At 42.8% G+C, this 25,246-nt stretch overlaps 2 protein-coding genes and 1 long non-coding RNA gene across 3 annotated transcripts in view; all 3 read right to left on the bottom strand.

Annotated features, from left to right (window-relative positions):
• Positions 1 to 1,378, bottom strand: part of LOC145491079 (TNF receptor-associated factor 6-like) — a 39,268-nt gene extending 37,890 nt beyond the window's left edge. Inside the window, exon 1 of the mRNA XM_081470217.1 lies at positions 1,061 to 1,378. Within this exon, the coding sequence (XP_081326343.1) occupies positions 1,061 to 1,182 (122 nt within the window). The 5' untranslated portion in view covers positions 1,183 to 1,378. The remainder of the gene's footprint in view (positions 1 to 1,060) is intronic.
• Positions 1,379 to 12,198: 10,820 nt separating this feature from the next.
• Positions 12,199 to 14,081, bottom strand: LOC145491084 (uncharacterized). The gene is made up of 3 exons (XR_014049771.1): positions 13,116 to 14,081; positions 12,825 to 12,923; positions 12,199 to 12,315 (listed from the first exon to the last, which is right to left on the bottom strand). It is a non-coding gene; the product is annotated as an uncharacterized LOC145491084 (long non-coding RNA).
• An 805-nt stretch (positions 14,082 to 14,886) lies between these two features.
• Positions 14,887 to 23,481, bottom strand: LOC145489504 (uncharacterized). Its single transcript, XM_081468485.1, has 2 exons — positions 15,693 to 23,481; positions 14,887 to 15,661 (listed from the first exon to the last, which is right to left on the bottom strand). Exon 1 carries the CDS (start codon positions 23,479 to 23,481, stop codon positions 17,482 to 17,484), a length of 6,000 nt encoding a protein of 1,999 aa, XP_081324611.1. The 3' UTR covers positions 14,887 to 15,661; positions 15,693 to 17,481.
• Between the last annotated feature and the right edge of the window lie 1,765 nt (positions 23,482 to 25,246).

Raw genomic sequence — 25,246 nt, 5'->3', positions numbered from 1 at the left:
TTGTTCTATTAGTTTAGTAACAAGTGAGCTTCGTTTATTGTCGATAATAAAAGAAATTCACCTGCTACCAACCCAACAGAGCTTGGGTCGAATGAGCCTTCAAGTGAAAGCAGAGAAGGCTGTTCCTCCAACGAATACTGTACGAGACATCACTTAACAGTTGAGATTTAAGATACATTGTGCTGACTCATCACATTATTTAAACCCACGCTCTAGATTCTGCCGGAAGTGTTCCACAAGCAACAAAATGTTAGGAGGACAGTCCCCTCTCCCATAATGCAAACTACGAAAAAACGAGACAGAGTACGTCAGCTCGTCATTGCCCATATATGGTCAGTACTAGATCCATGGTTTCTCATTTGTGATTGAACCTTAGTTTATTGCACAACTTTACCACAGAGTTCCTTGCTACCAAAGTAGCATTTCCTTGTCCGCAAGCCTTATCATTGACGCTGTCATGAAATAATGAGCTGACATGACATGGTAACAACGGCCTGGGACGTGTATACTTACACCTTAATAACAATGTACGCATGCGCTATGTTTCAAAAACAGAATCGTGCTTTCCCTATGTCACTGATGTGAAAAATATGCGTGGGCGGTTGCAAATTAAAGGCTCAAATTAATCTTTCTACTTCTAAAACGTACGTTATAAGAACGTACAACGCAGCGTCTACAGAATCTGTGGCCGCAACTTACAACATGCATGGATAAACACAGAAGTACAAGTACGAACAAAGCTAGTCATGTTCACAATTTTTCAACATCTTTCTTTAAAGTTTGCACTTGATAACATCTACAAGTGAGTTGTCAAATTAAACTGATCCAGTAGACCAACGCTCACAAGACTTTTATGTGAATAAATATGCGCGGGCGGTTGGAAATTCTGAGAAAATACTCAAATTCTGATTCCGGTTAATCTTTCTACTTTTAAAACTTACCTTATAGAACGTACAAGCAGCCTCCACAGATTTCTGTGGCTGCGACTTGTTTGCATGGGGTTCTCACGGGGCCAGATGACAAATAGGACATTCATATACGTCCTCAGGAACTCTCAGACCTTGGTTCTTCGTGTGACAATAAACGAAGCTCACTTGTTAATGGACTGATATAACTTGGGTCGAATGAGCCTTCACGTGAAATCAGAGAAGACTGTTCCTCCAACGAAAAGAAACTAGACATCAGTTAAGAGTTAAGATGCGTTGCGCTGCCCTCATCACCTTATTTAAACCCACGCCTTTAGATTCTCCTGAAAGTGCCACAAGGGGCACAAGTTAGGGACAGTACGGAAAAAAGCATGAGGCCAAGTACGTCAGAGTTGCCCCAGAGGAGGTCCGTCACCAATCCCACAATACCACGTTTTCGCTTATTTTCGGCTCGTTTTTCAAGATGGCCGCCGAATAGTATGCTATATTTTTCCACTTTGCGGCACTTTTCACCGGGAGACAAGGCTGTTTTCTGTCTTTCTTATTCCCAGTGCATGCAGGTTTGCATTGAGGTGGTTAGACTGGGCTAGAGTGCCCATTGTGATGTGGTCACGGATTGTTGTGATTCTCTAGCCTGCGTGTAGCCGTACCCACCCCCCAACGGAAGGGAGGGAACGTCTACCGTTCCCTCCTTTCAGTTTTTCCTCAGGGGGTGGGTTAGGCTACACGTAGGCTAGTGATTCTCTTGTTACACAAAGATGCATGCTTTCAAAACAGACACTTTGACTGAACAGGGGTTTGAGCAAGCAGGAAGTTTAAATATTCTACTTGAAAAAGGTACTATTTTTTAAGAGAACATTTATGAGGAAGGTCTGAAGGAATATTACTATCTTTAGTTTCTAATAACTCATGTAGCCCCACAAAATTAGAAAAACTATAACAGTTGGATCTCAAGTAATAATTATTAATAACATCGTTCCCAAATTGCAAACATCGTAATGTTCAGCAATTGATGGAAGACAGTCACTGACCTGGGCTTCACTTAAATGCTCCTTATCTTGTACGCGGGACATTTGGAACCAGCTCACCTTACTGCAAGGCATGTTTAAAAAAACAATGTACGTGGAAAAATTTTCGGCGCGAACGGTAATGCGGGTCGGTACATTTCGCTGACATCTAGTCCTTGGACTACCCCGATGGACCTGGTCCATGGACTACTTGAATGGACTACCCATTGACTACCCAAAATGAATCACCCTGAAGTTTGTGGCAAACATAAATGTAACGATGTTAGAACGCGAACAAAAGATGTGATCGATTGACAAACGCAATTACGGAACACTTGCGATGAAACAGATTTAATCCCCAACTGGACCTTTGTCACAAAATATTACAACCGAAATAAAGGAAATGAGTTGCTTTTCTCGTTCGGGACCGCAAATGATCCCGGACCGCAAATGATCCCGACCAAATATATGGAATGGCATGGATTTATTTGAGAGGAAGGTGAAAACATATTTTTAAAAAAAGTCACACACAAAAAAATGTTTTATCATGTTAAAAGAAATATTCCACACTTGCTATTTTTGGTTTTCGAAGGCTATTGACTTAGAAAAACAGTCTACGTTTCTCCCCGAGAAGTTCGGGGGAGGAGCGCGGGCTCTTTTCCCGAACAGCGGCTGGTAATAGAGCCTACAGTGTGTGGGGTTATGTGAATGTGGTGCGCCGAAATTTTGCCTTTACGAGTTCTCCTTCCTTCTCTCCCAGAGAAATAACGTGACTTGAGCCCACGATCCAACCGTTAAACCAGTAACTGGTCAGTGGTCAACTTTGAATAACACGCAACCTCGGTGATCTCTAAACCTAAGCCTGCGATATAGTCACGCGATACTGGTAAGCGGATAGCTTATGACAGCTGTCAATTAACAATAGCGTGGACGCCCAAAATCAGACATGTAGCTATGGTAATGGTGCTACTTACTTAGTTTTCAAGGTATTGGCGTACGGCGTACGGACGGACGGACGAACGGACAGTCACGTGACAACCAAAATTTTTCAGATGGATGGGTTACCAAATTTTCTAAGGTATGGGGCACCGCTCACGCGCCTTCGACGCGCAGGAGCTCCGCTATAAGACTCTAGTTTCTAGAAAGCTGGAATAGACGATGTTGGGGACAAACTACATTCAAGTCAGTTTGATTACTGCAACAGGATTGAAAACTCCAAGATTGTATTTTTCACAATACAGCTATTTCGCTGCAATACAGTGAAATATATTCGCAGTTGCTCTAAATTTTAGTCCAGTAAAAGTAAGATTAAATCCTAAGCGATTTTTCATCAGCAAATCGAATGTTAACTAGGTGACTGACAATCAAGCAACAAAAATCGAGTACCATCGACTTATCTTGCCTAGTTCCTGTGCGGTTTTCTCTCATGATCAGGCCTTCGTGGTCAATTGATCTCGTTGACGTAGGCAACAACTTATCGACAAGCTTTCCAATGACCGATTTGTAATCGATCCGCCCTGGTGAAAAGCTACTAATAGACACAAGACTTATGTGATTTGTGAATTTCTGGAAGAAAATCGTTAAAAGTAGCTTAAAGTAAGTTTACATGTGAGATGTGAATTTTGTCAAAATTTAAGCGAGAAACCGGATCACAACTCTTCGCCCATCCCCCTCTTATTAGCCTCTGCTTTCAAAATGTACCACACAACATGCTATTGATTGAAAGAGCGGCACTGCTTACATCCGCTTTCAGTGTTACGTCCATAGCGTGTTACGTGTTACAGTGCATCTCTAATGAACTAGTTGTACCTATCAGTAAGTGCCAACGAGTGAATTGAGTTAGTAAACAAAGAGTCGATTGAATTTTGTAATATTTATTTGGGATACTTCTAGAATAACAGGTGTTAAAATCAATTTCTTTTAGTTAATGTTTCAACTTATTGCTGTAATTGAACACAAGATTGCTTGTTTTTCAACTCGGTGAGTGAACAAAACGCTAAACAATTTTTTCTGTATTTTTAAAAATTCATACTTGTTACACTTCCAGTTTATCAGGTGTTAAAATCAATTTCTTTTCCTTCGTTGGGCGACTATTTTGGTAAGTACTTAAGTAATTTGCCTACCATTCTGCTCTATGAGGCGTATACATCTTGTATTTGTTGTGAGTGAATCGTGCAATTGTTAAAGCTGAACAAGACCCGAGTTGTTTTCTGGAATAAATTCGAGTGTTGTTTATTTGATTCCGGGTAACGCTCAGGATCTGTTCGCCATCCGTTCGACGAATTATTTCGGTAAGTAGTTTGTCTGACATTCTGCTTTTTGAAGGTGAATGTAACTTGAATTTGCTGCGATTGAATGGCATAATTGGAAAGCCTCATTCAGGTGTTTATTCGAGCGAAAGCGCTCTTTGAGAGTAAATTTCAATCCACGTGTTGACAGAGCCAAAGACGCCCAAATCGAACCAACGAGTTCACTTCTGACGACCTCTGAGCAAAGTTCTTGAAATTAAAAGAAAGTTCAAACCAAACATATACCATTAATCACTCAAAAACTTACCGCGACTCACGGAATTGATTTCAAATAATCCTTTAAAAACACGTTCAAATTAAACAAACAACATTGATAATCTTCGTCATATTACATGCAAGCTTGTTTTACACTGTTCTCTGCTCAACACTTTTGTCTCCGTGAAAACGCGTTAAATCGAAGTTACATGCACCTCATCGATCCTTTACTAACTTATTTCAATTTACATTCACCTTTAAAAAGCAGACGCTATGTCTCTATGTCCGGCAGCCGGACAGGTTTTTCAAATAATCTGTGTCCGAATCTGGAAGGCCGCCGGCCGATTGCCGTGGCGCAGTGGTAATAGGTATCGCTTGCCAGCCGGTGACCCGGGTTCGATTCCTCTTGGGGTCGCCTGTCATAGAGTTCTTTTTACGTTGTTTTACTTTTCAAAAAAACAGTCTCACTGTCGGACACAGAGTATTTTAAAAAACCTGTCCGGCTGCCGGACATGTAGCCACAGCGAAAAGCAGAATGTCAAACAAACTACTTACCGAAACAATTCGTCGAACGGATGGCGAACAAATCCTGAGCGTTACTCTGGATCAAATAAACAACACTCGAATTCATTCCAGAAAACAACTCGGGTCTTGTTCAGCTTTAACAACTGTACGATTCAATCACAACAAATCGAAGATGTATACGCCTCAAAAACCAAACTGGTAGTCAAAATAGTCGCTCAACGAGGTTCCGCACGCAGGAGAGCTGGACAAATATCGAAGCCTCGCACGTCACAAAGAAAAATAGTGTTCTGATTGGTTCGCATCCAAACGTTATCTTGATTTCAATAAACTTTCTCTCAATATGTGTAATAAACTATTGGATACTCTATTTCAACCCATACTTTTATACGGATCCGAAATCTGGGGAGCATATGATAGCATAAACCTCAAAAAATGGGAAAAAGACCCTGTGGAAAGACTTCATACACAGTTTTACAAATATTACATCGGCCGCAACAGAAGAGCACCAAATATTGCTGCTCGAAACGAAACAGGACGGTTGTCATAAAAATTTAATATTCTTCCAAGAATTATTAAATTTTGGCTACATTTTGTCTCTCTCCCAAAAGATAGCGTTGCCAAACAATTTGCCAATCAACTGGCAAATGAAGCAAAGTCCTCTTTCATGTTAACAGTCAATGAAATCATCAAAAATTATTTAGATGACCAAAACCATCGGCATAATATAAACACACACAATTACAATGAACAAATCATCAAACATAATTTACAAAAACTAAAATGTCACATCTCAAATGATATGAAAAGACACCAAATGGAGATAATTCGGTCTAACAGAAAGTTGAATTTCTACTGTTGTAATTTGTTTCGTTTTTTAAATTTTTTTTTATTTAGCGATTCTGTATTTAGGTAACACCATCTATATGGGAATACCAATAAATTGTTGTTGTTGTTGTTGTTGTTGTTGGTTCCTGCGATATATCGACAACATCCGGCTACATCCTAGCCTGCGAACGCAGACGTATTTCCGGCAGTCACTTGCGGAACCAAGTGACAGCCGGAAATACGTCTGCGTTCGCAGGCTAGCTACATCCTAATATGGCCAAAAAAATATCACTGACGGAACCGAACTACACGAAAATCGAATTGAAAGATCTGAGAATTTTTTTGCATAGCCATCAAACTACGCACGGCTCTATATCCTGCCGCCTCGACAGGCTCGCGTTTTTCGCTCGTCTGTCTCGTTGGCAATGAGTAATTCCACAGAGAATTTGAACATAACAAATATGTGATTGTTCATGATGAATAAATGCAATATGGATCTCGCAAATGAAACCTGTGTTTCTAATCAACAAATTTGCATTGCAGATAACTAGCAGCAACATATTTTATATGATACGTAAAAAATTTGTTCAATGTTTTGACTAGACAGGGTGTGAGCAGCCAAATATTTGGAATATTTTCCTTCAAACAGTATTATTACTTAAGTTAGGAAATTACAGAGGGATGGTTACACTTAACAAAGTATAGAATTTTCAACTGGGGTTTCAAATATGGTGTCTTCTAGCGTCTTCCATAATTTGTTCTTAATCAAGACTTGACTCATAGTAATAACCTAAACTATATGCTAATGCTAACGCCTAGGTTTAGCCGGGGGAAGGGGAGGGGATGGGCTGTGCTGGAATTGACTGATGCATTACCACGAGAATTATCAAATCCAGTATCACGATTCCACCACAATGAATGGAAAAATTATGTGAATAAATACGCCTTGGCAGTTGGCATTTTCTGAGTGTAAAATCAAATTCTGGTTAATCTTCTTCTACTTCTAAAACTTACCCCATAGAACATACAATGCAGCCTTTACAGAATCTGTGCCATAACTCGTTTGCATGGGTTCTCGCAACCCCAGAGGGCAAATAGGACATTCATATTTACTTCCCAACGGCGGATAAAAGTATTCGTCATAACCGTCAGACCTTGGTTCTTCTATTAGTTTAATAACAAGTGAGCTTCGTTTATTGTCGATAATATACGAAGCTCGCTTGTTACTAAACCAATAAAGCTTGGGTCGAATGAGCCTTCACGTGAAAACAGAGGAGCCTGTTCCTCAACGAAAACTGAGCGAGACATCAGTTAGGATGCATTGAGCTGACTCATCACATTAGTTAAGCCCACGCCTTTAGATTCTGCCGAAAGTTCTTCAACAAGCTAAGCAACAAAATGTTAGGAGGACAGTCATCTATCCCATAATGCAAATTACACAGTGTTTAACTGGAAAATACACCACCCGTAAAATTCATACGAAACCACATCCGGGACTTTTCCATATCCTCACCAGTGAAGATATCGATTACTTCGTTCTATCATGTTTGGCCCTTCAACTGTACTTAAATTTGTTGGTGTATGATCGAAACATCTTTGGATCTTCCTCGAAAGTCTTCGGCAATCTTCGGTATCAATTTGAGGAAATTGTTCGGAAACGCTTCTACTTCATCAAGGAGGCTGAATAGATGACTTACAATAATCTCATCAACAGCTTGTCGGCTAAAGTTATGGGAGAAAGGAACAGCGCTGAGAAAGGCCGAAGCGAGAAACATATATATCTTATTGCGCCCTGCAGAACATGATAGGTGGTTTTCCGAACTGCAGCAAATGGGAGAGTTTGAAATTAAATTGAAAAAGCTCGAAGTGTGAATTTAATATTTACTTGAAATGTTTTGATTCAGTCTCTCAACAACCCGCAAATTTGACATAAACCCGCGTTGCACCCTAAGATTTTAAACTTTGTCCGTTATTTTTCACTCTTTTTATAAACTAACTTTGCTTATGTCTGCCATCATTTCCCATTCATTTCACTTTAACATGCAGCCCATTGTATTAACAATGTGTTTAGATCTTGATGTGCTTTTAAACTACGCTACGTTTAAACTATGCTGCGTTTCCGCCGTGATCCGGCGCTCCATAGTGCGGGATCTCGAAGGATAAGTCCCGCGAACCAGTAAATAAACCTTGGCGCAAACTTCGTCTGGTTTGGTTACGCTGACTGTACCATAAAATTCAGACGTTTGATTTCAGCCTGACAGCTTTTGGGCAACTTTGTAGCAATTTTGGTCAAAATCAAACAGAATTGATGACGCCAAAAACTACATGTATCTTCGAAATGGACCGTTATACATTGTTAGTTTCTAAGAAATTCGTCGTCGTTTTCCGCGAATTCGTCGTCGTTTTCCGCGTGTCAGGCTAAATATTGCATATATTCCGTCTCGCTAGAATGCTTTTTGACACATGGATAAGTTTATGCAGCAAACAGCATATAATTAGTTTGCGTTTGTTTTATGAATAAATCTGAAGTGGCCCTAAGAATACAGGAGTACCCAACGACAGTTTTGAAGAAAATCCACCGTACGGTCCGCTTAACATTACCCGAGTGTCGCTACGTCAATCTTGTTTAATATTTAACTTTCCTGGGAAAAAAATACCCGCTCTTCACCGCCAGCAAGCAGGTTTTCGAAGTTCTCGGACTCCCAGCCAGCGCTCGACGTTGAGGTCGTCAACGAGCCAGCATGCTTTAAATTTGTCACCTAGCTAGCCAGCATAAGAAAAGTTTGCCAAAAGTTTGCCAGCATGTTCGGATATACCATTTTTTGCCAGTCAGCGAGCGAGTAATTTCAATATACCATAGCGAGGTACATTTCCTTAAAACTATTAATATAACAACGGATTTAGTATTGCGTACCATGAACGCAAATAGTACGTTAATGGTTTCATTTTTACATTTGACTGGAAAGTTTTTGTAACACTTAAGAGATTACACTTACCAAACAACAGTAAACAAAAGGGAAAGATAAAATGTGCTTAAAGTGTCCTGATTATCCTTCAGGGATCCAAGCTTCACTCTGAAAATAAATCGTTAATTCCCTCCAAAAGAAGCGTGAAGTATAAACAATGTCCATTCAGTTAACAGACGTAATCTAAATATTGATGAAGATCTATCATTGTTATTATAAGCACAACAAGCAACCTATCAATCAGTTTCAAACGCTTACATACGACAAACTTTCACATTCATTTCATTTCCCACAGTTATTGTTCCAAAAATTCAACGAACATCCATGCAAAGAAAAATTTTTTAGCTTATGAAGTAAAAGCAAGACAAGATTACAAAGCCCTCACTAGGCTTTGGCTACCCAGTGTCTGTCATTTTAAATTTCAAATGAACCTACGATACAAACAGACGTCAGTTACCTTTGTCAATATGACATTTCGTTGGCGAGAGGTTCAATACAGAACCCGGAAGGATTTGCAGCAAAAGCAATCGTCGGTTGTTCGTCAGGCGATCACCGCAAAAGACTCACGACAGGAGCCGCAAGGATTCGCAATAAAAGCAATCGTCGGTTGTTCGTCAGGCGATCACCGCAAAAGACTCACGACAGGAGCCGCAAGGATTCGCAGCAAAAGCAATCGTCGGTTGTTCGTCAGGCGATCACCGCAAAAGACTCACGACAGAAGCCGCAAGGATTCGCAGCAAAAGCAATCGTCGGTTGTTCGTCAGGCGATCACCGCAAAAGACTCACGACAGAAGCCGCAAGGATTCGCAGCAAAAGCAATCGTCGGTTGTTCGTCAGGCGATCACCGCAAAAGACTCACGACAGAAGCCGCAAGGATTCGCAGCAAAAGCAATCGTCGGTTGTTCGTCAGGCGATCACCGCAAAAGACTCACGATAGAAGCCGCAAGGATTCGCAGCAAAAGCAATCGTCGGTTGTTCGTCAGGCGATCACCGCAAAAGACTCACGACAGAAGCCGCAAGGATTCGCAGCAAAAGCAATCGTCGGTTGTTCGTCAGGCGATCACCGCAAAAGACTCACGACAGAAGCCGCAAGGATTCGCAGCAAAAGCAATCGTCGGTTGTTCGTCAGGCGATCACCGCAAAAGACTCACGACAGAAGCCGCAAGGATTCGCAGCAAAAGCAATCGTCGGTTGTTCGTCAGGCGATCACCGCAAAAGACTCACGACAGGAGCCGCAAGGATTCGCAGCAAAAGCAATCGTCGGTTGTTCGTCAGGCGATCACCGCAAAACACTCACGACAGGAGCCGCAAGGATTCGCAGCAAAAGCAATCGTCGGTTCTTCGTCAGGCGATCACTGCAAAAGACTCACGACAGGAGCCGCAAGGATTCGCAGCAAAAGCAATCGTCGGTTCTTCGTCAGGCGATCACCGCAAAAGACTCACGACAGAAGCCGCAAGGATTCGCAGCAAAAGCAATCGTCGGTTGTTCGTCAGGCGATCACCGCAAAAGACTCACGACAGGAGCCGCAAGGATTCGCAGCAAAAGCAATCGTCGGTTGTTCGTCAGGCGATCACCGCAAAAGACTCACGACAGAAGCCGCAAGGATTCGCAGCAAAAGCAATCGTCGGTTGTTCGTCAGGCGATCACCGCAAAACACTCACTACAGAAGCCGCAAGGATTCGCAGCAAAAGCAATCGTCGGTTGTTCGTCAGGCGATCACCGCAAAAGACTCACGACAGAAGCCGCAAGGATTCGCAGCAAAAGCAATCGTCGGTTGTTCGTCAGGCGATCACCGCAAAAGACTCACGACAGAAGCCGCAAGGATTCGCAGCAAAAGCAATCGTTACTTGTTCGTCAGGCAATCAGTGCATAAGACTCACGACAGAAGCCGCAAGGATTCGCAGCAAAAGCAATCGTCGGTTGTTCGTCAGGCGATCACCGCAAAAGACTCACGACAGAAGCCGCAAGGATTCGCAGCAAAAGCAATCGTCGGTTGTTCGTCAGGCGATCACCGCAAAAGACTCACGACAGGAGCCGCAAGGATTCGCAGCAAAAACAATCGTCGGTTGTTCGTCAGGCGATCACCGCAAAAGACTCACGACAGAAGCCGCAAGGATTCGCAGCAAAAGCAATCGTTGGTTGTTCGTCAGGCGATCACCGCAAAAGACTCACGACAGAAGCCGCAAGGATTCGCAGCAAAAGCAATCGTCGGTTGTTCGTCAGGCGATCACCGCAAAAGACTCACGACAGAAGCCGCAAGGATTCGCAGCAAAAGCAATCGTTACTTGTTCGTCAGGCAATCAGTGCAAAAGACTCACGACAGAAGCCGCAAAGATTCGCTGCAAAAGCAATCGTTGGTTGTTCGTCAGGCGATCACTGCAAAAGACTCACGACAGAAGCCGCAAGGATGCACAGCAAAAGCAATCGTTAGTCGTTCGTCAGGCGATCACCGCGAAAGACTCACGACAGAAGCCGCAAGGATTCGCAGCAAAAGCAATCGTTAGTTGTTCGTCCAGACGTGCGCTCTTTGGTCAAAAAATTTTAAACTGGCAGAAGTGTACATTTTGATATACAGTTCATCGATAGATCATTCATTTTACGACTCTAGTTAATTCAGGGCACTAGCTTGCAGAATGAAACCGTTGCCTCAACTGGTAGGTCAACGATGAGTTGAAATGAAAGCTGCTTTGGATCGCGTTTATTACCGGAAATTCACTTGCTTGGCGCAGTCAAACACATCGCGCGTTACGCCTGTCAAATTGTACTTTGGCAATATTTTCCGGACACTTGCTTAGTAGTTAGCTTTTCACAATTCTAAAGCAGTGTTTTCAAAATGACAAACGATCGCGAGTTCTGTAATCCTTCGCTGATTTCTGTCTTCTTTAGGCTTCGAAAGATCCTTCGGTTCCTGGTACGGAAATTCAATTATTACATGGTTACACGCAGAACCTACAGGTCCGACCAGTTAGCCTTGTGAAACACTACCAAAGGCGACAAATGATATATTTTTGCTCAAAGAAAGCCGCACAGAAAGACGAAAGTTGTTTCCTTCTCAACTACAAACTGAAGGAAAGTTTAAGAAGGTAAAATCTTGAGTTTTGTCAAATGACAAAGATTTTAATAACATAGACAATTTTAACATTTTACTTATTATGCCAAATAAAATACATTTCATGATTTAACTACCATTTCCGGTGAGCAACGCGCGATAGTCCCTTGTACCCAATAAGACTGAAAAAGAGGGCAAACAATTGACCCTTGTCGTCCGGCAACTTTCGGAAAATTCCATCACGCAAAGTTGCACTGATTTAAAGCAATACAAAAGTACTATGAGCGAGGCGTTGATTGTATGGCACAATGATCCCTTTATCTTAACTCAGAGAGGATAGTTGTATGTCCAACATTGCAGTCCGAGCTAGCGCATATAAACAAATATACCTACCCTTTATCCACAAGGCAGCTGCTTTGTCTCTTTGGTAAGTCCTTTTCTCAGCGGAACTTAGATCTGGCAGAGGTCTCTTTTCTTTTTTTCTCTCCAGCCTTTGAAATGACTCAGAATGACTGCAAATGTAAATTAACTCCCGGCAATCTTGAATCATGATCACCGATATATTAATAAGTTTAGGGTCTCAAAATGAAAGCATTTCTCTCAAAGAGACAGCGAACAGTGCGGAATGAGTTCACCAAAAGCATTTCTCTCAAAGAGACAGCGAACAGTGTGGAATGAATTCACCCGACGGCCATTTCTGGTGAACAACGCGCGATAGTCCCTTGTTTTCCATAGGACAAACATTAACTCGTTATGCTAGTACTGAACCACGATTAAGGCATTTAATGTACCCAATAAGACTGAAAAAGAGGGGAAACCATTGTCCCTCGTCTTCCGGGAACTTTCGGGAAATTTTCGATTAAGCAAATTTGCAGATTTATAGCAACCCAAAAATGCTATGAGCGAAACGATGAGTGTATGGTACAATGAGATCACTTTACTTGAATACTTTAGCATCAAGAGAGAAAAGCTGACCACCGATGGAGACGACTAGCGCATATAAACACAAGATTATGCCTACCCTTTATCCAGCTGCTTTGTTTGTCTGCGCCAAGTCCCTTTCACAGCAGATCTCGTTTCTTTCCTTTACCAGCGGAGCCCTCGAAATAACTCAGAATGACTGCAAACGAGGAATGTAAATGAACACCTTAGAGTCTAGGTTCTCATGCCGCCGATACCTTTTTAAATTTAGTTGTCTATAAATGAAAGAATTAATGCAAAACATACAGCGAAGAGTGTCACTGATTCCAGTACAATGTACCATCACTGCCCCGTGTGCAAGCAAGAGAATTATAGGAATGAATTTACTAACCTGCTAGTTGCTTTCCACCGTTTCTTTATAACTGCCGACTGCTTGCAGCACAATAGCGCCAGCAGCGGTTTTCTGAAGTGACGGCTTCTTCAGGCCTTTGGAACGACAAACGAGCGGAGATCCTGTTCCATTGAAAAGAACGTCTTTAACGGATTTGGCCATTCGAGATACTAGTGTTATTACGTCATTGAAAATGACAGCTGCTGATGTTATGCAATTTTTACTGGTTGATGAAAAAGATAAACCGCAATAATCTGACAATGGAGCCATCATTTTCGGGCATGGCATCGCGCGCGCGTTGATTTGCATTATTTTTGTAGCGCGTGGCGCTGGGAGTAAGTACGACCGCTTGCGGTTTATCTTCTCACGGCGGAAGGCTTTAGACTTAAGAGCTCACTCACGCGTTTTTTATGTCCCAGGACGGAAGCAGTTTAATTGATTGCTTTTTCGAAGAAGTCACAGCCAGGAAAAACAAACAAGTCACGTTTTTTCCGGTTAGGGACAGTGCTTTAAATCAGTTTTTAGCAAGCGAGACGCTGAACGAAAATCCCAGCCAGTAAATGATCTAATGCTAATATTTCCCAGCCAGCGTAACTACAGCCTGTCGAGCGGGTTTTCTGTCGAGCGGCTCCGTCGGGTACTCCTGAGAATATTTGCTGTTGCAGAAACAAAATTATAACGAATACCCTCTTGAAATTATATTACATCACATCTTTCAGAACACACACTTAATTGACTCAACAGGGGTTTGAGCAAGCGGTAAGTTTGAATATTCACCTTCAAAAAGGTATGATTTTTCGAGAGAAAATTTATGAGGGAGGTCTAATATTTAAGAAAATAAAGTAAGGAACATTTATATCAGTTAAGTTTCTAATAACTCATCTAGCCCCACAAAATTAGACTGAAAAACTAGAACTGTTGGATCTCAAGTAACAATTATTATAATGTCGTTTCCAAATGACATACATCCTAACGTTTAACGCTAGTTATCTTTTACGCGGAACATTTGGAACCAACATCCTGAAAAAGTGCAGGAAGGACAATGCGGCAATGTTAAAAGAAGGCCTCGCCATCTAAAATTAATGTACGCAATCCCAAAAGACATTGATAAGACATTCATACTTGCTTTCCAACGGCGGATCAAAGGATTCAGAAAATAACGTTATTTACTTAAAGTTATTTAAACTATTGTCAACAACCAAATTCAAGGCAATTCAATTATTTTATTTACACGATATAGGACATTTGGATACATTTTATAGGTAAAGTAATGAAAATAGAAAAAAAAGTTAATAAATATAAAGCCATAAGAAGATAAAATTTATATGTGAGCGGTGGCTTAAGTAGCAAGAGCTTTCTGGTTGGCGATGGCCATGGCCAAGTAAATGGCAGCAAAAAAGTTAATTCATTGAAGCTATATATAGATCTACATTCACTACGTAACAAGATACATGCACTACATTTACACCAAAACTTACCTTACAGAACGTGCAATGCAACCTCTACAGAATCTGTGGCCACAACTTGTTTCCACGGGTTCTTGCAGCCCCAGAAGACAAATAGGACATTCATATTTACTTCCCATCGGCAGATCAAGTATTCGTCATAACCCTTAAGACCTTCGGGTTATTCTTTTACTTTAGTAATAAGTGAGCTTCGTTTATTATCGATAACGATAATAAACGACGCTCACCTGCTACCAAGCCAATAGAGCTTGGGTCGAATAAAATCAGAGAAGGCTTTCCTCCAAAGAAAAGGAATTGGACATAGTTCTCATGCATTGTTCTGATTAATCATTTTCTTCTAGCCATTGTTTACGCTTAAGCACACTTTTATGATTCCGAAACTTCCGACGGGACAGTCCCCTATCCCACAATGCAAAGCGGCACGGAACGAATTTCCTCTAAGAGACGCGGCTGCAGGTAATCATGGTACAGTAATTGTACTCATCAGAACAAGATAGTTGATGTAGGCGCTCTGGCAACCGGTTTGCTTTGCGCGAAAGTGTACTAGTAATATGAGGAACTTCGTACAATTCAACTCAGCTTTTCAACTCTCTCTTTAAAGTTTGCACTCCCAAAAATTTACCGGGAGAGTCATTAAATCCAGTATCGCGATTCCACCACAATAAATGGAAAAATTATGCGAATAAATACGCGTGGGCGGTTGGCATTCCTGAGTGAAGTATAAAATCAAATTCTGGTTAATCTTTCTACTTCAAAAACGTACCTCACAGAACGTACACTGCAGCCTCTACGGAATCTGTGGCCAGAAACATGGAAAAAGAAAGTCCTTCTTTGAACATCCATCCACACTTGCCTGTATTTGTTGCAACCATTTTGAAAATACTGTTAAGACTGGAAATGACATATTTGTGTGACTAATGGCTCTCTCTGCTTTTAGCCAACAGCAGAGGAGACGGATGATGACTCAGCCTTACCAAACAAAGCAATATAGTTTGGGACAGTACAGATTGCTGCAATCTCTAGATCCATGGTTTCTCATTTATGATTGAACCTTTATTACACAACCATACCACAGAGTTCCTTGCCACCAAAGGGGCATTTCCTTGTTCACAAGCCATATTCATGCTGTCATGAAATAACGAGCTTTACAGAAAGCCTGACGTGACATGGTAACAACGGCCTGGGACGTAGACACTTACACCTTAATAACAATGAACGCATTGCCTGCGTCGCAAGCGTTCTCAAGCGAAGAGCGTTTCCGCATTCTGGCCGCGTGTATATTGGAACGAGAGCAAAAAAATCAACGAAGCAGTGGGTGGTGAGGCGAGGGAGGGAACGCTTGCCTGCAAACCCCTCAATTTTGAAATAACGTCCACTCGTTTTCACAGGTCAACTTGTCACCGAGCGCTAAAATCATATTTTTAATTCAGGGGCGCCAGAACGGCACACGCACTAAATGTAACGGTTTCTTAAGTTAGAATTGAAATCTCGTTCTCCCGGGTTGTTTGCACGCGCGGTCGAAACTCCTTAGAACACCAAGCCAGTATAGGAGAACAGTTGTTCAATTCAGCTTCTAAGCCTTCTTTGCAGGCCTTAAGTTTAACCAGATCCGATGGCTCTCTTAAGCATTCATAAATGGCGTCTATGCGGGATCGGACGTCTTTTACTGCTCTTTCCCTTTTCTTTGTACCGATTTCTAAATCGAATTGTAAACCCTTTTCGGTGCGGTTTCTGTTCCGACGTTCCGATCGTTCTTCGAATTCTTCCGTTTCCACATTGCTATTTTCTTTAGGGCTTTCATAAGCACGTGGTTCTTCGATATTTTCTGCTTTATCGGAAGCCATTGTCTAGTTTCAGTTCATAACTCAAGTCTTTGGAATTTTCTTTCAATTTGAGTTCTTAGTGTTCGTTTAACCCTCGTTGTTGACTATAACGGTTTCTTAGGTTAGAATTGAAATCTCGTTCTCCCGGGTTGTTTGCAGGCGCGGTCGAAACTCCTTAGAACACCAAGCCAGTATAGGAGAACAATCTTTACTTTATTGTCTTTAGTCCTAATCTTGTGGCCTCAGGGCGTTTTCATACGAATCGAAGCAAAGTGGTCAACTGAAATAATTACATCAAGAAATCACTAAATATCGTTGCGTTTCTAACTTAGAAAGTAATCACAATGATTATGCCATGTGCTCATGCTAATAGAGAGCCTTGAGAGCGGTTAAAATCTACGTATAGCTCTCACTAGAATCACAAATTTACGTAACAATGTAAATATCAACATAAGTGGATTGTAGCTTACCAACGTTCGCGGGTCTTGATTTTCCTATGAGAATTTCGTTCTAACTTGTTTCACGATCTTGAACGGAAGGGGTCTTAGCTTGAACTGAATTTGGGCTATGTTTTTTAAGCATTTGGTGCATCAATCACGGCAACGTCAATCAGATGGGAAAATATTTCTAAACTTTACCGGAAGGGTTACATGGCTCCCCTAAATTAATACCTTAGTTTATTCTAATTCGTACTATCTTATTCGCAAACTGTAACATAATAATTGTATCATTGTCCATTCTCTATGGTTCATAGTCATCGTATGTTTATACAAAGTCTTGTTTTGTTTCCTCTATGATGGCTCCTCGAGGGGGATTCCCTGGTCTCTACTCATCTGGTTTATTTGTGATCAATAGGATCAGCTTGTGGATTGGTCTCTCCAGCGTGGACAGAGGCTGACTTCTCTTTCCGTTCGATGCTAGGTTCGAACTGCCAATCTCCAGCCTTACTTTGCGTACCAATCCATCCTCATCTGGTAGCGCTTCAGCTACGCGACAAACTTTCCATTGGTTTCTGGGTGTGTCGTCGTCCTTGAGAATAACGACATCATCGACCTTAAGGTTTTTCCTTGGGCGGGTCTACTTCTGTCGCTTTTGTAAGGAAAGAAGAAATTCCTTTCTCCATCTGCACCAGAATTCGTTGGTTAGGTGCTGTACCCGTCGCCACCATTTTCGAGAATAGAGGTCGGCGGAAGTGAACACTCCTGGGGGAGGCAGAACGACCTTCGTCTTCAAAGTAAGAAAGTGATTGGGAGTGAGCGCTTCTGCAGAGCCTGGCGATGTAATGCTTTCCGTCGTTAAGGGCCGACTGTTAACCACTGCCTCCGCTTCACACATGAAGGTTCGCAGGGCTTCGTCCTTCATTTGCTGGCCATTTTTCTCCAGTAGGGCAGACAGCACACTTCTCACGCTTCTAATCTGCCGCTCCCATATTCCACCCATGTGACTGGCATAAGGGACGTTAAGTTTGACTTCAATCCAGTCACAATTTTCCTCCAGCATCTCTGCCTTTACTTTATCTTTATCCATTTCAGCTAGCGTTTCCTTTAGCTCTCTTCGTGCACCAATGAAGTTTGATCCATTGTCGCTGCGCATCTGCCGCACGGGACCACGTCTGCATATGAAGTGGCGAAGGGCGTTGATGTAGGAGTCCGTTTCCAAGGAGTTGGCAACTTCAAGATGAATTGCTCTTGTAACCAGACATGTGAATAGAACTCCATACCTCTTGAGATCCTTGCGCCCTTCTCTCACGTACCAAGGTCCAAAATAATCCACTCCACAGTAGCTGAACGGAGGAGCTGGTTCTAATTTGTCTGATGGGAGGTCCACCATTTTCTGTTCCTGGACCTTTGCTCTGAGCCTTCTGCAAGTGACGCATTCGTGGATTAACCTGGAGACCACTGTGCCACCGCCTATGATCCAGTAGCCAGAAGAGCGGATTTCGTTAAGGGTAATACCCTTTCCTTGATGCAGAGCTTTCTCGTGGTAGTGCCGGGCTAGGAGCTTGCTAATATGTCCCTGTCCTGGCAGGACGACGGGGTGCTTAATATCTTCGGAGACGCTTGCTTGCTTTATGCGTCCGCCAATTCTCACTAGATTTCTTCGATCTAAGAATGGATCTAGACAGTAGAGGGAGCTGGTTCCCTTAGTACCCTGGATACTAGATCTTGAATCATCTCCTCTTTGGACTTCATGATTTACGTTTTTGTTCTTCAGTTTCCTTATTTCTTCTTTAAAGGCTTCTTCCTGCGTGCGTCTTACGATTTCTTGTTCTGCTGCATTTAGTTCTTCTACGTTTACCGGCTTATACTTGCATGATGAAGATCTTGTCTTGAACTCTCCGTTTGTCATCCTCTTGCTGTGAGCTCTTTCTAGCAGGATCCTTCGGTATCGCAAACAAACAGCTACGGCGCGTTTTGCTCTGAACCAGCTTGAGAAGTATTGCAGCCGTTTAAGCAGGTTCGGGAGTTGCTCCTTATTAGTAACGCTCGTAGCCAAGGTGGATGCCTTCTTTACTTCTTTGTCATCAGGATTGAGGGGTTCTGGTACACTCTTATCCACGTCTTTCCAGCTGTCTTGGTGGTCCCACAGAAAGGATGGGCCCTGTAGCCATCGCGAGGATTGCAGAAGGTCTTTGGGACTCAGGCCGCGAGAGGCGTCGTCAGCAGGGTTGTTCTTCCCGTCAACGTAATTCCACTGTTCTGGTACGGTACGTTCTCTGATCTGCTGCACTCGGTTTGCAACGAACGTGTGAAAGCGACGGGCATCATTGTGGATGTAAGCCTGAACCACCTTGCTGTCGGTCCAGAACACCTCTTTTATTTCATCGTATCTAAGCTCTCTGTTCAGTATGTCGCTAACTTTTACTGACACCAGGGCGACTGCTAACTCAAGGCGTGGTATAGTGATCGGCTTTAAAGGGGTCACACGCGCTTTACCCATCACAAGTGAACAGTGTACTTGGTCATTTGTGTCCACGAGGCGGAGATAAGAACACTGGCCATATCCCTCTGTGCTAACATCCGAGAAGTGATGTAGCTCGACTTTCCTCAAGTTTTCCATTTCCTTTGTCTTGAAGCATCTTGGGACTTCTATCTTCTCTAGGAGGGGAAGTTCACATCGGCACATCTCCCACTGCATCCGCAAATCATCAGGTATGGCATCATCCCAACCAATGCTTTCCTTGCACAGAAGCTGAAGAATTCTTTTTCCACGAAGTAGGAATGGGGCTGCAAAACCAAGCGGGTCATATATTGAGCTGACTGTTGATAGGATGCCACGCCTTGTCAGTGGTTTATCTTTAAGGTTAATACGGAACTGGAAAGCGTCGTTCTCGATGTTCCATTCCACACCAAGCACACGTTCGGGGGGAAGCAAATCACGATTCAGGTCGAGCTCCTTGATCTCCTTTGCACGGGACTCTACGGCTGTAGACTCCACAACCTCTTTGCTGTTAGACGTGAACTTGTGTAGTCTAAAGCCGCCTCTCAAGCACATCTCAGTTCCCTTTTTGATTAATTCAACGGCTTCTGGGACTGTAGGCATTGACTTAAGTCCATCGTCAACATAGAAATTTTCCTTGATGAACGAAGCTGCTTCTGCTCCAAGTTCATGTACACCGTCATCAGCGGCAGTTCGTAGAGCTAAATTAGCACAGCCCGGGGAGGAAGTGGCGCCGAAAAGATGTACTGTCATTCGATATTCTGTGGGCTCCTTTGTGGTGTCTCCTTGATCCCACCAGAGGAAACGAAGAAGGTCCCGATGCTCTTCATTGACGTGGACCTGATGGAACATGCCTTCTATGTCACAAGCAAATGCCACCGGTTCTTGTCTAAAACGACACAGGACACCAACCAAGGAGTTTGTCAGGTCAGGTCCTTGAAGAAGGTTTCGATTAAGGGAGTAGCCCTGGAATTCTGCTGAGCAACCAAATACTACTCGAAGTTTATCCGGCTTCTTTGGGGGATACACCCCATGATGAGGAATGTACCATGTTCTTTCATGGCATTGCTTTGGGGCCTTCTCTGCGTGTCCGGCTTCTAGCATCTTCTCCATGAACGCCACGTAATCTTCTTTGTATTTTGAGTCACTGGCGAATCTTCTTCGTAGCTGCTTCAATCTTATTTCGGCGAGCTTCTTGTTGCACGGTACCTGGACGTTTTCGTCGCGAAGCGGTAAGGGAACTTCATAGTGTCCATTGTCTGCCTTGTGAATACCGCCTGCAGTTATTTTCATAAACTTCAAATCCTCCTGCGACATTGCTGAGTTAGTTTCTTGATTCTCGGAAAAGTCCTGCTCGAACATTCTCTTGATGGTCGAAGGAATCATTATCTCTTTACAGCTCTTCAAAGGGATGAACTTGCTAGTCGATTCTTCTTGGCTCAGTATCTCTCTTGTGGCAATACGATGGCATTCGGCTGTCTCCCCAGCATCATCCCCATGTTCTCCGTGGCTTCTAGCTCCTATCACGCCCCAACCCAATGTTGTGCGTATGGCATAGGGATCGTTTGACTTTCCAGGGACTATGTATCTTGGCTTTAAGGCACGAACGCAGTTGTTTCCAATTAATAAGCCAATGCTTAAGTGCTCTTCGTATGGCGGGATTTCGTCTGCAATTCTCTCTAGGTGCCCATACTTGCGTGCAGTTTCAGGACGAGGAATCTGTCCGCGTAGGCCTGGCATGTGTCTTCTGGTGTACGCCTTTGGGAGAGGTATGTCGACTTCACCGTCGAAGCGTGACACGACCAGACCATCAATTCTTTGCGTGTCAATTTTCTCTAATGCATGCATGGTGCCCAGCTCTAGCTTAATTGCAGTACCAGTTAATCTAAGGTTGGTCATTACGTCATCTGTAACAAAGCAGGTATCGCTCTGATCATCTAGCACGGCGTATACCTTCACTCGTCGATCTGGGTCACTCTTGTGGTGAATCCATACAGGGAGGATCATTGAGGTCGTAGTCTCACCACAGTTCACGCAATTGTTTGTAGTTCTGACGGTTTCCGGCGTGTTTTCTTCCCTTTTGACTTCCGGTGGGAAACGATGGAGGACGGTTGCGTGTGGCTTCTTACACAACTCGCACTGGGTTTTCTGCTTACAGTGTCGTACCATGTGACCTTGACTTAGACATGAAAAACATATTCCTTTGGACATGCAAAGTTCTTGTCTTTCTTTGACTGACCTTCCTAAGAAGTTCTTGCATGTGATGAGCGAGTGTTGGCCTTTACACAACGTACACAAACTCGTATCCGTGGGAGTCTTACAGGACGCTTCGCTGCCCGAAGTAGCTAGGGTGGTGCCATGTCGCCTCTTCTTATCTCTTCTATCGTGGTTTCGTCTGATCCTTTCGATAGAGGGGTTTCTTTCTTTCTCTAACTCTTTTCTTGTTGAGGTCAGAACATCGTGCGAAAACACAGGATGGTTTGCGTCAAGGGATGCCTCTTGTGTAAACTCGACGAAATTTGCGGAGTATTCACCACACCTTGCCTCTACTTTCTTCGCACTTGCTCTCCACTTGTTACTGTAGTAGGCGAGTAAGCGAGCCGCAAGCTCTCGAATTGTGGAATAACTCTCGAGTTCCTTTAAGTATTTGATGGACTTCATGGTCTCTTGCGTCATGACAAGGAAATCGCTGAATTCTTGTAACTCTGTGCTGGTAATGCATGGCGACCAGTTTTTCAGTTTGTCCATGTAGGCTTCATAGATTCTAAAGGGGTTTCCCAAACGTTCTTTCAGCGTTTTTCTAGCTCTCTGGTATGCGTCCTCTGTCCGCAGTCCTAACAGACCACTGATCGTTTTTTGTGCTGCTCCACACGTGTACTCGCCAAGATAATAAAGCTTGTAATTAGGTTTAACAACTTGGTCCTCTATCAGGGCGTCAAAGGCATTTTCCCATTTCGGGTATTCTAGGATGTTTCCCTCGAATACTGGAGGCTTTGGTACTGGAACGGTCATTCTTCGCAGCAGTTCAACTTGTGTTTCCTGAATTTCGGCGTTCTCTTCTTGAATGCGCCAAAGTTGAGAATTGTATCGTTCAGGATCGGTCCTTGTTGCTGATTGGTCGGTATTTTGCGGAACAAAGGCCGGTGTGTTTACGTCTAGTCGCGAGGGGAAGTTGAGCGATGTTCTCGCACCTGTACTTGTGATTCTTTCATTCGAATCTGCTGCCTGGGATGGCGTTGTAGTGGGAACAATGGGATCGTTGATTTTGTCGTCGTGTCCTTTAATTTCGTCGGGAACACGGGAATTCGCCTTTTTTTGCTGGAGATTAGGGCTGGAAGTGCTTCGCATCCTTTGTTTTTCTGTTTCGCCGAAAGAATTTGTTCTGTTTATTGCTTCCTGTAGAGCAATAGTGTCATTTAATTCGGATTCTTGGAGTATTTTCTGAATTGCTTCGGCCGCGGATAGTTCTCCATGTAATTCTTCTTGCTCATTTAAACGCTCTAGCTCTTTCTCTTGGAGTTTTAATTCGTCTCGCCGCCTGTCGATGTCTTGACGCCTTTTTAGCGTATCTAATTTCGCCTTAAGTTTCGCGGTTTCTATTGCTGCGCGCTTCGAGGAGGACGTTGAGGACGATCGAATGGACCCTGAAGACTTCCTGGAGCGTAGTGACCTTTGCGAGAAGAGTTCGGATCTTTCTATTTCTTGGTCCTTTATTCTCACTTTGACGTCCGCCAAACATTCTAAAGCTGCGGTTTTCAAATCGACGTGTTCGTCGTGAATCTTTTGTTCTCTTTCCGCGAGTTTTAATCTAATTAGCAGATAAGTCACGTTTTCATGTACGGCTTCGCAGTTGTTCAATTCAGCTTCTAAGCCGTCTTTGCAGGCGTTAAGTTTAACCAGATCCGATGGCTCTCTTAAGCATTCATAAATGGCGTCTATGCGGGATCGGACGTCTTTTACTGCTCTTTCCCTTTTCTTTGTACCGATTTCTAAATCGAATTGTAAACCCTTTTCGGTGCGGTTTCTGTTCCGACGTTCCGATCGTTCTTCGAATTCTTCCGTTTCCACATTGCTATTTTCTTTAGGGCTTTCATAAGCACGTGGTTCTTCGATATTTTCTGCTTTATCGGAAGCCATTGTCTAGTTTCAGTTCATAACTCAAGTCTTTGGAATTTTCTTTCAATTTGAGTTCTTAGTGTTCGTTTAACCCTCGTTGTTGACTATAACGGTTTCTTAGGTTAGAATTGAAATCTCGTTCTCCCGGGTTGTTTGCAGGCGCGGTCGAAACTCCTTAGAACACCAAGCCAGTATAGGAGAACAATCTTTACTTTATTGTCTTTAGTCCTAATCTTGTGGCCTCAGGGCGTTTTCATACGAATCGAAGCAAAGTGGTCAACTGAAATAATTACATCAAGAAATCACTAAATATCGTTGCGTTTCTAACTTAGAAAGTAATCACAATGATTATGCCATGTGCTCATGCTAATAGAGAGCCTTGAGAGCGGTTAAAATCTACGTATAGCTCTCACTAGAATCACAAATTTACGTAACAACGTAAATATCAACATAAGTGGATTGTAGCTTACCAACGTTCGCGGGTCTTGATTTTCCTATGAGAATTTCGTTCTAACTTGTTTCACGATCTTGAACGGAAGGGGTCTTAGCTTGAACTGAATTTGGGCTATGTTTTTTAAGCATTTGGTGCATCAATCACGGCAACGTCAATCAAATGGGAAAATATATCTAAACTTTACCGGAAGCGGTTACACTAAAATACCCCGAGTATTCGGAAATAACGGAAAGAAATGCTATCTGTTTGTTCGTAGTGTCGAAAAGTTTGACTGTAAGCACAACAGTTTACCGCGCACTATTTTATTTTGACCGGCAAGCTAACTAAAATCATAATAGTGCTATCTATACATACTGGTTTGGGGTGTTATAAGTCAAATGTTCGGCTTAAAACCAGGTTTTCCTGTGGTTTAACTTCAATCGTTCATTAGCTTGACGGTTATTTCGTTCTCTTGCTTCTAGAACACTATTTAACCGTTGAATTATAGAACCGACCGGAAATTGGAAGTCTTTGTTTGAAAATTTTGAGCGCGAGTAAATTCGCTTTTGCAGGGAAAACAGCAACCAGCCAGGTTCTATTCGGCGTCAAGTTATCTAGACACGGAAAACGACTCAGAGAGGCCAAGCGAGGTTGCCAAATAAGACTATCAAAGATTGGTTCTCCTTCACTGGTTTTTGTTTGATCTCCGCGTGTGATCGATAATTAAATCAGCAGCTGAAAGATTTTAAAAACTTTCGCCGAATCCAGCGGGTAAGACAGGGCTATCTTTAAAACGGGGAACGGGGAATCAGGAATCAGGGAATCAGGGAATCAGGCAATGGGAATGGGGAATGAGGAATGGGAAATGGACAATGAGGAATGGGAAATGGAGAATGGGAAATGAGGAATGGGAAATGGGAAATGGGAAATGGGGAATGGGGAATGGGGAATGGGGAATGGGGAATGGGGAATGGGGAATGGGGAATGGGGAATGGGGAATGGGGAATGGGGAATGGAGAATGCGGAACGGGGAACGGGGAACGGGGAATCTTTAAAATGAGGAATCTTTAAAAGCGGGAATCTTTAAAATGGGGAATCTTTAAAAGCGGGAATCTGTAAAATGGGGAATCTTTAAAAGCGGGAATCTTTAAAATGAGGAATCTTTAAAAGCGGGAATCTTTAAAATGAGGAATCTTTAAAAGCGGGAATCTTTAAAATGGGGAATCTTTAAAAGCGGGAATCTTTAAAATGGGGAATCTTTAAAAGCGGGAATCTTTAAAATGGGGAATCTTTAAAAGCGGGAATCTTTAAAACGGGGAATCTTTAAAAGCGGGAATCTTTAAAACGGGGAAT

Source organism: Orbicella franksi, chromosome 6, assembly GCF_964199315.1.
Source record: "Orbicella franksi chromosome 6, jaOrbFran1.1, whole genome shotgun sequence".
Taxonomy (NCBI): Eukaryota; Metazoa; Cnidaria; class Anthozoa; order Scleractinia; family Merulinidae; genus Orbicella; species Orbicella franksi.
This window is presented reverse-complemented; position numbering and strand designations above follow the sequence as displayed.

Bases quoted from the DNA above. Each gene is read 5' to 3' on its own strand.
- LOC145489504 (XM_081468485.1), bottom strand. From the start codon at position 23,481: ATGGCTTCCGATAAAGCAGAAAATATCGAAGAACCACGTGCTTATGAA.